At 45.9% G+C, this 16,354-nt stretch overlaps 1 protein-coding gene across 1 annotated transcript in view; it reads right to left on the bottom strand.

The window, feature by feature from the left end:
- The window catches only part of SHC4 (SHC adaptor protein 4), a 67,442-nt gene extending 66,073 nt beyond the window's left edge, over positions 1 to 1,369 (bottom strand). Inside the window, exon 1 of the mRNA XM_060259849.1 lies at positions 497 to 1,369. Within this exon, the coding sequence (XP_060115832.1) occupies positions 497 to 1,090 (594 nt within the window). The 5' untranslated portion in view covers positions 1,091 to 1,369. The remainder of the gene's footprint in view (positions 1 to 496) is intronic.
- Positions 1,370 to 16,354: the final 14,985 nt, after the last annotated feature.

Here is a 16,354-nt window from a genome sequence, read left to right as displayed (position 1 = left end):
TCTCCCCCCAAAATAAAGGGGGAAACAAAAAAAGAATAGGGGCCTGCCACCCACATGTGCTCACCCCATCTGGGGCTCAGGCAGCCAGTATCTGGCAGTAGTTTCTGCTCACCTTTTACAAGGTGAGGGCTGACCTTTTTCTGGCCCCTGCAAGGAAGGGAAGCAGTGGGGGGGCAGTGATCCTGGGGCCCCCCTTTCCTGGACTTTTGCCCAGGGCTCCAGAATTGTTATGACTGCCCCCAGAATTACAAACCAGGAAGCCACCTGTTCAAACCTCAGTGTGGGCACGAAACCTCCAAAGCGGCCTTGAGCAAGCCTGTGCTTGTGTATCTGCAATACAGGGATAACAACAGTAGCCTAATTCATTGCATGGAGATTTATGCACATTTTTATATATATATATATATATATATATATATATATATGAAGTGGCGTTATAAAAATACTAGACTAAGTCATTGCCATTTCAAAAGGGAAAGGAAAAAAAGCTACTTACTCGGATGCTGTATGAGATCCCAACCTCCAAACCAGATTCACTCCCCTTGCGGCCAAGATCTTTGACTGGTTTGGTCAATAAAGCCGATTCCTCAACGCCCAGCAAAGCATTCTCCTCCGGGGCATTTGAGCTGCCCTTCAGTGGCTTGTCCAAGTCTCCCCGGGGATAAGAAGAGGACAGGCAAGCTGTCAGGTTGATTTCTGGTGAAGTCAGGCCACTCGGAACAGTTGCACATTCTGTAAGCTTAATTCTTGGCACCTCCTTAGTTCGTAGACAGAAGTTCTTCAAACTAGGGAGGGTGGAAGGGTTGGCCAGCTTGAGGTTACCCATGCGAGGTATCAAAGCACACAGAGCCACTGGGCTGTCTGGCGTCCCTATGGCAACACTGTCGATGACGGGCATGTTCGGTGTTGAGGAATGAGAAGATGGAGAACCTTTAAGATGCAGAGGTCCACTTTGTGCATCTTCTTCGAACGATGTGAGGGACTCATTCCTAAAACGACTGTACTTTGCCCTGTGAAGCATTCCTGGGTCTCCCAGCAGTTCTACATTCAGTACGTGTCCACTGAGGCTGTGTGGAATGCGTTCTCTCATAGCCTTTGACGTTAAAAAAAAGAAACACACACACACACAGACTCCCCCCAAATCCCTCTTTGCCTAAACTGGCTGCCTTCTTAAAAACAACACAAAGTAATATGGAATCAAACAAACCAGAACAATTTTAAAAATAAAAAAGAGGACAGCAGATTTGGCTGTCGGTGGTGTCGGGGTCCTCGGCTGCTTTCCTAGTGGCTTCTTCCTCTTAATGAACCCAGCTTCGTTTTGTCTGGACATCTGGCTGTTTTGAATTAAATGAAACACTTCAGACACACACACACACACACACAAGCAGGTAAAGCAAAGAAAGATACCAGCTGTTTAATGTGGGAAGAGCTGTTCTTCATCACTACACTTGCAAGCAAAGCAATCTTTAAAACTGTCCTCTGCTTTGAGAGCTCACTGCCTAGATCATTAATAGTAAAACCGTGACTGCAGTAAACACACACACACACACACACACACACACACAGCAGGAAAGACACACACTACTTCATACAAAACAATACAAGAACTCAAATCTCTTCCTAGATCAGGAGCCCCCCCCCACTAGCTTTGCACTTAGCATTTATATGTTGAGCAGATCAGCAAGGAAAAAAATAATCTGCATTTTAAAAATATATATATATATATTACCATTTTGTTGAAAAAGAAATGTAGGGGGAAATCACATGCCAAAATAAATAATTCTGGAGACGAAGTTCAGTTGTTTTCAACAGAAACCTTGCCAATCCTTGAACACCAACTCCGTAACATCCCAAAACACTTCCAGCAGATTTCATGTGCCGGCACGTACTTCAGAGCTTCAGATTCATCATTGCCTTATAGAAACATCTCTTGGAAGCTTTTGAGGCATCTGTAGATATTCTTCAGCAGCCAGGTCATGGTAGTTTGTTTCTTTTAAAAAGGAGAGGGAGAGGGAGGGAGAAGGTAGCAGTTTTTATGAATGAAGTTTTCTGAATGAATTTCACTGTGTGCGAGCTAAATAAATCTGTGAATGAAGCTTGAGAATGGCTGTAACTGACTGACAGTCCCAGGGGTGTTTAAGTTCCAGCCAATCAGAAGGCAGCTTGATGACTCATGCACCATAAATACACTAAACTAGTAGCCGTGTGAAATGTGACTTTTGGTGATGTGGGCAGTTCTTAATGTACTGGTAGGTAGTGAATGCAATGAAGACTTCCATCATTACAATATCAGTATCTCTCATTCATATATATTTTTCCCTGTTGAAAACAAAAAAATGCATCTTTTGCACTGCTGTTTCTGCAATGCAGCACCAGATGGTTTAAAAAAAAAAGTCTTTTGCCCCTGACATTTGCTCATATGGTATAAAATCCTAAGAGAAATGATGATGTTCCTACAGAGTTCTGTTTTATTGACTGTTGGTTAAATATCTAATGACACTTCCTGGGCCTATCAAATTTACTCCAAAGACCCGACAAAAGCTGCAAACGAGCAAGCACACAGGAAATCAGGATCTGAGTAGGCAAGGCAATAAAGTACATTGCATTCCCTGAAAGCTGCAGGCAGCCTTAACCCTTGGGGAGGCATATAAACCAACATCAAATCGGAGGGGCTGACCCAGTGCTTATTATCAGAACGCCGTGAGTGCTTGATACTGGCACAGCAGGGAGAGAACTCAAATCCCGAGCCAAGAAATGCTGGGTTTTATGAGTTACACTGTTAATCATGCATACGTTTACTTATTTTGCATCATTTTATTCTGAAAGGGAAGAGCATGAAGTGTGCCAGGAGATGAAGCCTCATTTCCTGGCTGCTGGAAAAGGTGCCCAGTGATTTCAGAGATTCCACCAGGTATTTCCTGGGTACTTTCAAAGTGGTCATCATAATGTTTGGAACGAGAAACATACTTCTTGGGGTGGGGTGGGGATATATTGAATGCTGAGTTGCCAGTTATTGCTCTTCCACGGCACAACTGTAGAACCCAAACTGCCCTGCTTATTATATGAATGTTTATTCAAAAGAAAGTTCCACCGAGTTCGGTAGGGCTTATTCCCCTGCAGCCTTAGCCATTTCCTTCCCATTTTGGGATTGTTGAGCTCCGGGTTTCTTTTGTAGCAGGAATTCATTTGCATATTAGGCCACATCTCCCATACGTAGCCAATCCTCCAAGATCTTACAGGGCTCTTAGTACAGGGCCTACTGTAAGCTCCAAGAGGATTGGCTACATCGAGGGCGTGGCCTAATATGCAAAGGAGTTCCTGCTACAAAAAAGCCCTGGTTGAACTTTGAACCTAGCAAAAGTTTCCAGCTTTCAGGTGGAGGTAGGGTAGCCAGGTATGACTCAATGTGGGGACTCTGGGGGTGGAGCCAGAAGACTTTGGGGGTGGAGCCAGGAGCAAGGTTGGGACAAGTACGATTGAATTCCAAGGGGAGTTTGGACCATTACATTTAAAGGGACTGCACTCCTTTTAAATGCTTTCCCTACATTTGGAAATGAAGGATAGGGGGAGACATTTTGAGGAGAGGCACTGGATGCTTTGCTGAAAATGTGGTGCCTCTACCTCAGAAAAAAGCCTCCTCAGAGCCCCAGATACTCTTGGAACAATTCTCCATTATAGCCTATGGGAATCGGTCTCCATAGGGTATAATGGAATGCCCAGCAGATATTTCCCTCCCCACCCCCACTTTCTGATGACCCTGAAGCAAGGGGAGGGCCTCAAAACTGGGTGATCCCCAGCCCCTACCTGGGGATTGGCAACCGTAGGTGGAGGCTTGATTTCTCCTGGAATTAGGACAGATATCCAGATGACAGAGATTGGTTCCCCTGGAGTTCCAGTCCCCTGGATCAGTTCCTTCTGAATGGAAGTTTCAGAAGGCAGAGTCTATGCTATACACCAGAAGTCTGGGGGCAGTATCTGGGCAGACTACAATATCTTCTAAGGTACACCTGCATATCCTAAACAGAAGTCACTCCCCAGGGCCGAAGCTCAGTGGTGAAGTGTCACCTTTGAAGGCAGCAGGTCCCAGGTTCAGTCCCTGGCTTCTCCAGTTGAAATGACTTGGCAATAGACGCTGTGAAAGACCTCTGCCTGAGACCCAGGAGAGCCACTGCCAGTTCCAGTAGACCAGGGGTGTCAAACTCATTTGGTATGAGGGCCAGATATAACATAAATGAGACCTTGTTGGGCCAGGCCATGTTGGGGCTGGGCCATGTGTGTACCTATTTAAGATTAGGTAGCAAAAATATAAATTTTATAAGGGAAACAAACACAATTAAAGATTTTTTAAAAAACTTAAAATAAAACATGCTCCAAACATTAGCACTCGTTGGTCTTAAAAGTGCTTTCTTTATATCCCATGGGATCCAGGGAACTGGGCAAAGGAAGCTCTGGCTCTTTCCTTCCTTCCCTAGGGGACCAGGAGGAGGAGCCTCAGCCAATAGGAGGAAGAGAAGCTTGGCTCAGTAGCTCTGCTGTGCAATTGAGTGAGCCTGGCAAAGAAAACTCTGCTTCCCCCCCCCTCCCCAAGGGAGGAGCCTCAGCCAATGGAGAAGATAGAGGCTTTGCTCTGTAGCTACTGTGCTATTGAGCAAGTCTTGCAAAGCAAACTGTGATGCAGAAGGAAGCAAGAGAGAGGGAGAAGGAAGTAGATGATAGCCAGTTGCTCAGGGGGCTTGATAGGAGCCCTTTGGGGGCCTGATTTGGCCCCCGGGTCGCATGTTTGACACCCCTGCAGTAGACAATACCTTGCTAGACCAAGAGCTTTTGCTGTAGGTAGTTTTGTGGGAACAGTGATTGTCTCATACTTGGACCAATTCCCCACTAGCTTTATGCCACTCTCACACTCCTCTTCTCTGTGGGGCTTCCATCAGATTTCACACTATCTGACCTGTGGCTGCAACTCACCGTGCCTCTTTTGCACATCAAACAAGATCCTCTAAAACCAGTTTGTGTTTGCCGTGCAAAAAAGGCAAAGCTAGTTGCAGCCCTGGAGCAGGTAGTGTGAAATCCGATGGAAGCCCCACAGAGAAAAGGAGCGTGAGAGCAGCATAAGGCTAGTGGGAAATCGGTCTAGCTCTCCACATTGCAAAGAAGAGACAGAGCTAAGGAGCCTGAAGCATAAGGAATAGTCTTTCAGGATAAGAGCAAGGATCCTTGTAGCCCAGTTCTCGGTTCCCTATAATGAGCAGCTGGATGAACTTGGGAAGCCGGATATAATGGAAAGACCCATCTCCTGGTTTTCAAAGATCTACTGCGGCTAAATGTTGGGAATCCTATTACTAGCTGCACGGGTAATAGCCCACTCATTGACTTGGCATCCATGATTTTGGCCAGACAGTTTAAAAAGCCATCTAAGCTGCTCTCACAGAGCAACAATAACAATCCCTTTGCATTTGCATATTCTGTGTTCAAAGTGCTTCATGTACACTAGCCTGTATCTAACAGCATAGGCATAAAGTACGGGGGGGGGGGGCTCCCGGGCTCCCGCCCCCACCAAATATTTTCCCTGGGGGCTAAGCCCTCGCCGGGAATACTCCTTTGAAATGATCTCCTTCAAAGGCAGTGAAGCGTCAAAGCAGCTATTCCCTCTGTATGGGAAGAAGTCAGTCATCAGAGACTCTTTTGCACCTTCCTCACAAATGCTAATTGAGTTACAATAAACATCTCCCTTCCCAGGAAACACATATGTGTGAATCTTTGTCTCTGGGAAAAGCTGTTTTGACCTGAGCAGTCAAGTGGGTGCAGAAAGAGAACTTTGATAAGGCAACAGGAGTGGAGTCCACTTATCAGTAAGGACAGATCTACAAAGAAAAGGTGCTTTTTTATCCTTTCATCTGGCCTGTCTAGAGGGCTGAAGGAGGACAAATGACATCGCAAAGGAAGTTTTCTGCAAAAACTTTTGCTGTATCTTTTGACTTTCTAGATTAATTACTAAGGTTTTGATATGCAGAACACATAATACTTAAATATGTTTGGTGTCTGTTGGAAAAGAAAGTATGGAGGTATGAAAGTATGAATTTATACCCCATCCAACCCCCTAGCAAAAAAAATCCATGCCTCATGTCAGAGAAATATTTGTGTCTGTGTGTAACCCCAGAAACTCTGGTGTCTGAAACAATATCAAAAAGTAAGAAGGCAGTTTGAAGGGGCAATATACACCACTGGGCTCCAACTTAGTTCTCACATTTGTTGACTGTCTGCTTTATTATCTGTACTAGGAGTAAGAACCTAAGTCTGGCAGATCCCACTCTGAAGCCCTAACTTGTATGTCTCCCATCCCACCCAACCTCAGGGGGAGCTGATCTGTGCCATCTCTTTGGATAGCAGTTGTAATTCTAAGAGATCTCCAGGCCTCACCTGGAGATTACACAACTAAAAAATGCAAGCTAGTGACCAATTTACTAAGAAGTATATAGAAATCAGTCTAAATGTCCAAAACATGTATATTCAAGTCACAAAATAGTGTGGTGACAAGCCAATCAATTAAGTACTTGTTTCTTTCCAGTCTTCATCAGTCCTGGAACCTATATTGATTCAATTATATATATTCTTTACACAATTTTCAAAAAAGAGGGACGCAGAGCATCTCCAGCAGCAATTTCACATCGGCTACAGCTCAGTATGTGGCTTCCTGCGCAAGGGGAGCTGATCTGTGCCATCTCTTTGGATAGCAGTTGTAATTCTAAGAGATCTCCAGGCCTCACTTGGAGATTGGCAACAGGTGGGGGGCACTCACCTAGAGGCCTTTAGTGGTACCTTTCCAGGTTGCTGGGAAATTCCCAAGGGATCGCCATAGGCCTCTGAGGAAAAGGCCTTTCCTCCTGGGGAAACAGTGTTGCCAATCTCAAGGTGAGAGCTGGAGATCACTCAGAATCACAACTGCTATCCAAATAAATGGCAGAGTTCAGCTCCCTTTGAGGTTGGGGGTGGGGGGAGGGAATGCCTTCACTTAGGTGGGTGGGAAGACAGTAAGGTTGGGAGGGACACTCGCCCAGAGGCCTTTAGTGGTATTTTTCCAGGTTGGTGGGAAATTCCTGGAGATTCTGTGGTGGAATTTGAAAAGGGCATAGGAATTAGGGCTTCAAAGTGGGGTCTACTGGACCCAGGTCCTTGCTGTGGAAGCTGATTGAGGGATTTCAGACCAGTCACAGACTTCCAGCCTAACCTGCCTCACAGGGTTGTTGTTCAGATCACATGGGAAAGGAGAATGATGTAAACTGCTTTGGTTCCCCCTCCCCCCACTGTGAAGAAAGACTAATTTTCCAGTGTAGAGGGAAGGGGAAAGGCAGCTGACTGGGTGATTTTGGACCAGACATAGACTTCCAGCCTAACCTGCCTCTCAGGGTTGTTGTTCAGATCACATAGGGGGAGTGGAGAATGATGCAAACTGCTTTGCCCCCCTCCCCATTTGTGCAAGCTGCAAAGTAACATCATATTGTGCAAGCAATTGCTTTAGCACGGGTTCCAAAGCAAAAAGAAAGCGGCCAGTGGAAGGTGAACAAAATACAGAACTGAACCCAGGACCTGTATAGCCGTCGTACCTGTCAGACTTCGGTCTGCTACGCATAGGAGGAATCATATACAAGCGTGGTACTGTCTACGTCTTTCAAGCAAAGGAGAACTGAGACAGTGGACTGTAAAGTACTACCTTACCAGAGTGATGTGAAATAACATTCTGATTTTTCTATGGACATTTAATGAATTTTGGTTTGTGATGATAATAATATAATTGCATCATTATGATAGAAACTGCTTAAGCATTTATTTGCAACATAAAAATGCAGTGGTCTATTTCTAGTGTTTGCTAATCAGTACACTGCAGTTTCCAGTTTGCCCAATCCCCAGTTGGGGGCAGGGGATCCCCCAGTTTGGAGGCCCTCCCCCTGCTTCAGGGTAATCAGAAAACAGCGGGAGGGGAGGGAAATGTCTGCTGGACACTGCATTATTCCCTACAGAGATCAATTCCCATAGGGTATAATGGTGAATTGATCTGTGGGTATCTGGAGCTCTGGAGGGGCTGTTGTTTGAGGTAGAGGCACCAAATTTTCAGGATAGCATCCGATGCCTCTCTTCAAAGCACCATCCAAGTTTCAAAAACACTGGACCAGGGAATCCAATTCTATGACCCCCCCAAAAGGTGCTCCTATCCATCATTTCCAATGGAGGGAAGGCATTGAAAAGATGTGCAGTCCCAGGAGACTTTCTCATTCCCTAAAATAAATGAATAAAAAGACAACAGTGCAGTTCCCCTGAATGCAGTCTTTATTTCAGCATTCTCCCAGCAAGTGGCTGCACTTCCATACTCCCTCCCTCCCTCCCTCTCTCTCTCACACACACACACACACACACACAACAGCCAAAATAAACATAGTTTGGAAGCACACACTTGTTGGTCTCACTGGTGCAATTTACTCACCATGGGAGGTTGAATGCTGTATACTCAACCAAGTTCTTCAGAATAACAAAGGGAAACCAGAGGTTCTCACAACAACCACCTTGTTCTGCAGGCTTGCCCCACCCCTATTCAGCCTGGCTCTGGAGATTTAAAGACACACATACCTTTCAAAAAGCAAGCCCTTCCCAAATCTTCTAAGCCTTCCAAGGTGAAAAGGCTTAGGGGCTTCCCCCTGCTGGTTTGCTGACTGGGGGCGAAAAGGAGCCTGTAAAACCAGGGGATCCCCTGCTGGGACCTGGGATTGGCAAGCCTAACCTACCCCCCTATCTCCAAGAATGTCCCAACCTGGAGTTGGCAACCTAAAGTTCACTGGGTGACCTTGAGCTAGTCATTCTTTCTCAGCCTAAGAAACAGTTTGTTGTTGTGCTGATAACATAGAGAAGGAAGACGAAAGAATGACTGGCGAAGACCGACCAAGAGAGAGATCTTGGGGTCGTGGTAGATAACTCACTGAAAATGTCGAGACAGTGTGCGACTGCAATTACAAAGGCCAACGCCATGTTGGAAATTATTAGGAAGGGAACTGAAAAAATATCAGCCAGTATCATAGTGCCCCTGTATAAATCGATGGGAATATTGTGTACAATTCTGGTCACCACACCTCAAAAAAGATATTATAGCATTGGGAAAAGTGCAGACAAGGGCAACTAGAATGATTAAAGGGTTGGAACACTTCCCCTATGAAAAAAGGTTAAAACGCTTGGAACTCTTTAGCTTGGAGAAACGTCGACGAAGGGGTGACATGATAGAGGTTTACAAGATTATGCATGGGATAGAAAAGATAGAGAAAGAAGTACTTTTCTCCCTTTCTCATAATACAAGAACTTGTGGACATTCAATGAAATTGCTAAGCAGTCAGGTTAGAACTGATGAAAGGAAGTACTTCTTCACCCAAAGGGTGATTAACACATGGAATTCACTGTCACATGAGGTGGCGGCAGCTACAAGCATAGCCAGCTTTAAGAGGGGATTGGATAAACATATGGAGCAGAGGTCCATCAGTGGCTATTAGCCACAGGGTATAGATGGAACTCTCTGTCTGGGGCAGTGATGCTGTGTATTCTTGGTGCTTGTGGGGAGGGCACAGTGGGAGGGCTTCTAGTGTCCTGGCCCCACTGGTGGACCTCCTGATGGCACATGGGTTTTTTTGGCCACTGTGTGACAGAGAGTGTTGGACTGGATGGGCCATTGGCCTGATCCAACACGGCTTCTCTTATGTTCTTAATGATGCTGTTGTAAACCACTTTGGATTCTCAATGGGAAGAAAAGCAGGGTATAAATATCTAAATAAAAGATTATGGCCACCATTTTACATTAGCCCAAAGAACAGCTGTAATCAAATGGATCAACACCTTAAAGACCAACAATATTTTCCAGGATATAAACTTTCAGTAATGAATGGAGCTTTAACTCCTTAAAGCTTATATAACCTGAAAATTTTTATTAGTCTTTACTGCTACTGGACTACAATTTTGTTCTACTACTGCAGACTAAGGTTGCCAGGTCTGTGTTGGAAAATACCTGCAGACTTTGGGGGTGGATCCAGGAGAGGGCGGGGTTTGGGAAGGGGAGGAGCCTCAGCATGGTACAATGCCACAGAGTCCAGCCATTTTCTCTAGGGGTTGAGTCAACAAAGAAATCCGTGAAAAATAACTTATACATGTAATTAATCCAATATCAATCAGCATTCATATGAAAGTTCAAAAATTACAGAAATTCTTATACTGAACGGTCAACAAGACCACAAATTATTTCTTATATGTCTTCACAATGTGCACAAGCGTCAACAATTAAGATAAACATTGTTGACCAGGAGGCTGGCAACTCTACTGCAGACTAACCCACTGAAACTGTTGTCAAATGGTTGTTTATTAGTTTCTCCCCACCCCCACCACTAGTGGCAAAGAGACAGAGAACCCATCAGCAAAGGCATGGAGAAAGTAATCCAACTCTACTTCAAAAGGCACTGCGCACAAATGGTTGGCCCCTCTTACCTAATGGCCTCACCAGGACAGATTTATAGCAACCTCTACATAAATGGGAAAGAGTCCCGAGGCCCAGAGTGTTAAAGCTGCAGTACTGCAGTCCTAAACTCTGCTCACGACCTGAGTTCAATCCCCAGCGGAAGCTGGGTTTTCAGGAAGCCGGCTTGAAGTTGACTCAGCCTTCCATCCTTCCGAGGTCGATAAAATGAGTACCCAGCTTGCTGGAGGGAAAGTGTAGATGACTGGGGAAGGCAATGGCAAACCACCCCGTAAAAAGTCTGCCGTAAAAATGTTGTGAAACAATGTCACTCCAGAGTTGGAAACGACTGGTGCTTGCACAGGGGACCTTTCCTTTCCTACACAAATAGCTGAAAAGTTTAGCCTGTGCTGGTTTTCCTAGAAGAACACTGTTGGCTGTTGCAAATATCAGCATTACTAACCTCTCCTGCATTTTTGCCATCTTGGCCTCTTCCCTTCCCATCAGCTCTCTTCATGGCTGGTCTGCTCTGTAGCAGACCTAGCCATAAAGATCTGTAACACAAAGCTGTCATTGGCTTATAATTTCAGATGCAGTAAAAGTTGCTCAGCCATGCAGATTTTCATAAACTGTTCCCTTTCTGCCACCTGCTATTGGCCAATTCCCCCTGATGTCATGGACCTTGCTCCGGCGTCTTGGACAAATAATGTCTTCAGAATGGGGCTTTGGAATCTAAATTCTGAAGCCCATGAGCAATTAATATGAAAAAGAACCCCCTTCACAACACAATGCTTCAAAACCTAAACTGGATTTGGACAACCCAGTGCAAAATGTAAATGTGTCCACAGGGTGATAAGAATGAAGAAGATAGAAGATGAAGATATTGGATTTATATCCCACCCTATACTCTGAATCTCAGAGTGGCTCACAATCTCCTTTATTTTCCTCCCCCATAACAGACACCTTGTGAGGCAGGTGGGGCTGAGAGGACTGTCACAGCAGCTGCAGTTTCAAGAATTACTCCTGCGAGAGCGATGGCTGACTCAAGGCCATTCCAGCAGGTGCACGTGAAGTGTGGGATGACATGATAGAGGTTTACAAGATTATGCACGGGATGGAGAAAGTAGAGAAAGAAGTACTTTTCTCCCTTTCTCACAATACAAGAACTCGTGGGCATTCAATGAAATTGCTGAGCACTCAGGTTAAAACGGATAGAAGGAAGTACTTCTTCATCCAAAGGGTGATTAACATGTGGAATTCACTGCCACAGGAGGTGATGGCGGCTACAAGCATAGATAAAAATATGGAGTAGAGGTCCATCAGTGGCTATTAGCCACAGTGTGTGTGTTTGTGTATACACACACACACAGTGTATATATATATATTTTGGCCACTGTGTGACACAGAGTGTTGGACTGGATGGGCCATTGGACTGATCCAACATGGCTTCTCTTATGTTCTTAACCAGGACACCAAACTGGCTCTCACTGATGTGATCTGTCTCTTCTCAGAGTATTTTAATTTTTAAAAAGTACAAAAAAGATGCACCTTCTTGCATGTATACTGTTAGGCACGTTCTCTTTGAGCATTAGCTGGCCCTTCCCCTCAAGACAGCCATTCTTAAGTGAAGAACTCTTTTCTCATCTTTCCAGCAATGCTGGCATGAAAGGGGAACGAAAGACATCAAAAAGAAGACTCCCCTACCTAGAGGCGCCAGTGAGTGGGCTTGCAATGTAGGAGGAAACAGATAACAGTCTGTTTCAGTTAAGTCACAGGGCACTGCACACATGAAGCAAGTTTTTCAAAAGCTCTCTTTCTGAAAACAGAAAGAATCAGAAATAGATGTCTGCTGCAGCTTTTGCTGGAGTTTTTAGTGCCAAAAAAGGGGGAGGGAACAAAGTAAGCAGAAGAAGGAAATGCAATGGTAGCAGCTCTTTAAGATGCAGGCTGAAGTTCAAAGCGGGTCTTGCTTCGTTGTTGTTGTTCAGTCCCACAGTCGAGTCCTACTCTTTGCAATCTCATGGACAAAGTCACGCCAGGCCCTCCTGTCTTCCACCATCCTCCGAAGTCTGCTCAAATTCATGTTAGTTACATCAGTAACACTGTCCAGCCATCTCAACTTTTGCTATCTGTCTTTCCTAGCATCAGGATCTTCTCCAAGGAGTGCTCCCTTCTCATTTGGTGGCCAAAGTATTTGAGCTTCAGCTTCAGCATCTGACCTTCCAGTGAACAGTCTGGGTTGATTTCCTTTACGACCGACTGATTTGATCTTCTTGCAGTCCAAGGGGCTCTCAAGAGTCTTCTCCAGCACCACATCTAAAAGGCATCTATTATTCTGTGCTCAGCCTTCCTTATGGTCCAGCTCTCACATTACTACTGGGAATACCATCGCTTTGACTATACGGGCTTTTGTCGGCAGGGTGATGTCTCTACTTTTTATTATATTGTCCAGGTTCGTCATAGCTGTCCTCCCAAGGAGCAAACGTCTTTTAATTTCATGGCTACAGTCACTATCTGCAGTGATCTTGGATCCCAGAAATGTGAAGTCTGTCACTACTTCCATGTCTTTCCCTTCTATTTGACAAAGTGTGATGGGGCCGGATGCCATGATCTTAGTTTTTTTGATGTTGAGTTTCAAGCCTACTTTTGTGCTCTCCACTTTCACCCTCAACAAGAGGTTCTTTAGGTCCTCCTCATTTTCTGCCATTAGAGTAATGTCATCTGCATATCTGAGGTTGTTGATGTTTTTCCTGGCAACCTTAATTCCAGCTTGTGGTTCATCCAGGCCAGCATTCCGCATGATGTACTCTGTATATAAATTAAATAACCAGGGTGACAATATACATCCTTGGCGAACTCCTTTTCCTATTCTAAACCAATCAGTTGTTCCATATCCCGTTCTGACAGTTGCTTCTTGACCCTTATACAGGTCTCTCAGGAGACATGTGAGGTGGTCTGGTACTCCCATCTCTTTAAGGACTTGCCACAGTTTGTTGTGATCCACACAATCAAAGGCTTTAGCGTAGACAATGAAACAGAAACAGACATTTCTGATACTCCCATGCTTTCTCCATAATCCAGCGAATGTTGGCAATTTAATCTCTAGTTCCTCTACCTCTCCAAAACCCAGCTTCAACTTCTGGTAGTTCCCGATCTACGTACTGCTGAAACCTAGCTTGTAGGATCTTTAACATGACCTTGCTGGCATTGGGATATAAACTGACCTTTTCTGTGGCCACTGTTGCATTTTCCAAATTTGATGACATAATGTGTGCATCACTTTAACAGCATCCTCTTTTAGGACTCTGAATAGCTCAACTGGGATACCGTCATCTCCGCTTGCTTTGTTGTTAGTAATGCTTTCTAAGGCCCATTTAGCTTCACACTCCAGGATGTCTGGTTCAAGGTCAGTGATTTCACTATCATGGTTGTCAAGGACATTGAGATCCTTCTTGTATAATTCTTCTGTGTATTCTTGCCACCTCTTCCTGATCTCTTCTGCTTCTGTTAGGTCCCTACCATTTTTGTCCTTTATCATGGCCATCTTTGCATGAAACAATCCCTTGATTTCTCCAATTTTCTTGAAGAGATCTCTTGTCCTTCCCATTCTATTATTTTCCTCTATTGCTTTGCATGGTTCTTTCAATGAGGCAACCTTATCTCTCCTTGCTGTTCTCTGAAAATCTGCATTCAGTTGGGTGTATCTTTCCTCTTCACCTTTGCCTTTCACTTTCCTTCTTTCCTCAGCTATTTGTAAAGCCTCATCAGACAGCCACTTTGCTTTCTTGCATTTCTTTTTCTTTGGGATGGTGCTGATTGCCGCCTTCTGTACAATGTCACGAACCTCCATCCATAGTTCTTCCGGCACTCTGTCTATCAACTCTAGTTCCTTAAACCTATTCTTCACCTCCACTGTATATTCATAAGGGATGTGATCAAGTTCAAAGCTGAATGGCCTAATGGCTTCCCCAGTTTTCTTCAGTTTAAGCCTGAATTTTGCAATGAGTAGCTCATGATCTGAGCCGCAGTCAGCTACAGGTCTTGTTTTTGCTGACTGTAAGGTGCTTCTCCATCTTTGACTGCAGAGTATATAATCAATCTGATTTCTGTGTTGCCCATCAGGTGATGTCCACGTGTAGCGCCTTTTAGGTTGTTGGAAGAAAGTGTTCGCTATGACCAGCTTGTTCTCTTGACAAAACTCTACTAGCCTTTGCTCAGCTTCATTTTGTTCTCCAAGGCCAAACTTGTCAGTTGTTCCAGTTACCTTTTGACTTCCTAATTTGACATTCCAGTCCCCTATGATGAGGAGGACATCTTTTTCTGGTGTTAATTCTAGAAGGTGTTGTAGATCTTCCTAGAAAGACAGGTTGCTTACCTGTAACTGTAGATCTTCGAGTGGTCATCTGTGCATTCACACTTGTGGGATGTACTGCGCCTGCGCTGGTCCCCAGTCGGTATCTGTAAGAAAGCCCGGGAAAGATTTCCGCGGACGGCGCCACTGGGCATGCGCCGGCGCCCCACTGCGCAGGCCCAACGGCGCCACCGCGGCAATCCCACCAGTTCCTTCTTGACCGCTGAAAGCCCCTAAGGAAGGGAGACCGTCAGCAGTGGGGAAGGAGGGTGGGTAGTGTGAATGCACAGATGACCACTCGAAGATCTACAGTTACAGGTAAGCAACCTGTCTATCTTCTTCGTGGTCTCTGTGCATCACACTTGTGGGAGATTAGCAAGCAAGTCATACCTGGAGGTGGGAAGACGGTCAACCGGAGATGACAGATTGTAGCACCGCAGTCCCCAACCGGGTCCTCTGCTGAGCATGCACGTCCAACGCGTAGTGCTTCATGAAAGCATGCGGGGACGACCAGGTAGCAGCTTTGCAGACATCAGCCAGAGGCACGCCCTTCAGGAACGCCACCGATGTCGCCATCGCTCGTGTGGAGTGGCCACGTACAGGTCCAGGCAGTGGCCTCTTTGCTAGGAGGTAGCAGAGCTTGATGGTCTCTGTCAACCATTTCGAGAATCTCTGTGAAGAAATCTTGTCACCCATTCTGGGTGCGGTGTAGGAAACGAATAACTGCTGTCCCTTACGGAAGGACTTGGATCGGCTTAGGTAGAAAAGCAGGGCACGCCGGACGTCTAGGGAGTGAAGCCGACGCTCCTCGTCCGAGGAGGGGCTAGGGAAGAAGGCGGGGAGCCACACTTCCAGGTTGAGGTGGAATTGGGAGGGCACCTTAGGAAGGAAGTTGATATCAGGGGCCAGGGAGACGCCCGACTCTCTAAAGGCTAGGTAGGGGTAGTCACAACGCATCGCCGTGAGTTCCCCCACCCGGCGTGCGGAGGTGATGGCCACTAGGAAGGCAGTCTTCCAGGACAGAAGCTGCAGGGAACATGAGGCCATGGGTTCGAAGGGCCGCCTGGTTAATCTGTCTAGGACTATTGACAAATCCCACAGTGGGGTGGGGGGTTTGGACGGTGGATGCAGTCTAAATAGCCCCTTCATGAACTTCTTGGACTGGGGATGGGCGAAAACGGAGTACCCAGCCACAGGTTCGTGAAAGGCAGAAATGGCTGCCAAGTAGACCTTAATGGAGGAAAACACCAAGCCCGCGTCTACTAGGGACAACAAGAAATCAAAGACTGCCGGCAGGCCAGCCTCCCTAGGTGCGACTGGCCGGCCAGCCATGAAGTCCGAGAACCTCTTCCACTTCCTGTCATAGGATGCCCTGGTGGAGGGCTTCCTGCTATTCAACAGGACCTCCTGGACCCTACCCGAGAACTCTAAGGGTCTATGCGCCACGCCGTCAGTTTCAGGTGTGGCACGTTGTGGTGTAGCACCCGCCCCCGTTGGGACGACAGGAGGTCTGGTTCCGCTGGAAA

Source organism: Heteronotia binoei, chromosome 19 (assembly GCF_032191835.1).
Source record: "Heteronotia binoei isolate CCM8104 ecotype False Entrance Well chromosome 19, APGP_CSIRO_Hbin_v1, whole genome shotgun sequence".
In the NCBI taxonomy this organism is placed as follows: domain Eukaryota; kingdom Metazoa; phylum Chordata; class Lepidosauria; order Squamata; family Gekkonidae; genus Heteronotia; species Heteronotia binoei.
Note: the sequence above shows the minus strand (reverse complement) of the source record. Positions and strands in the feature narration are given on the sequence as shown.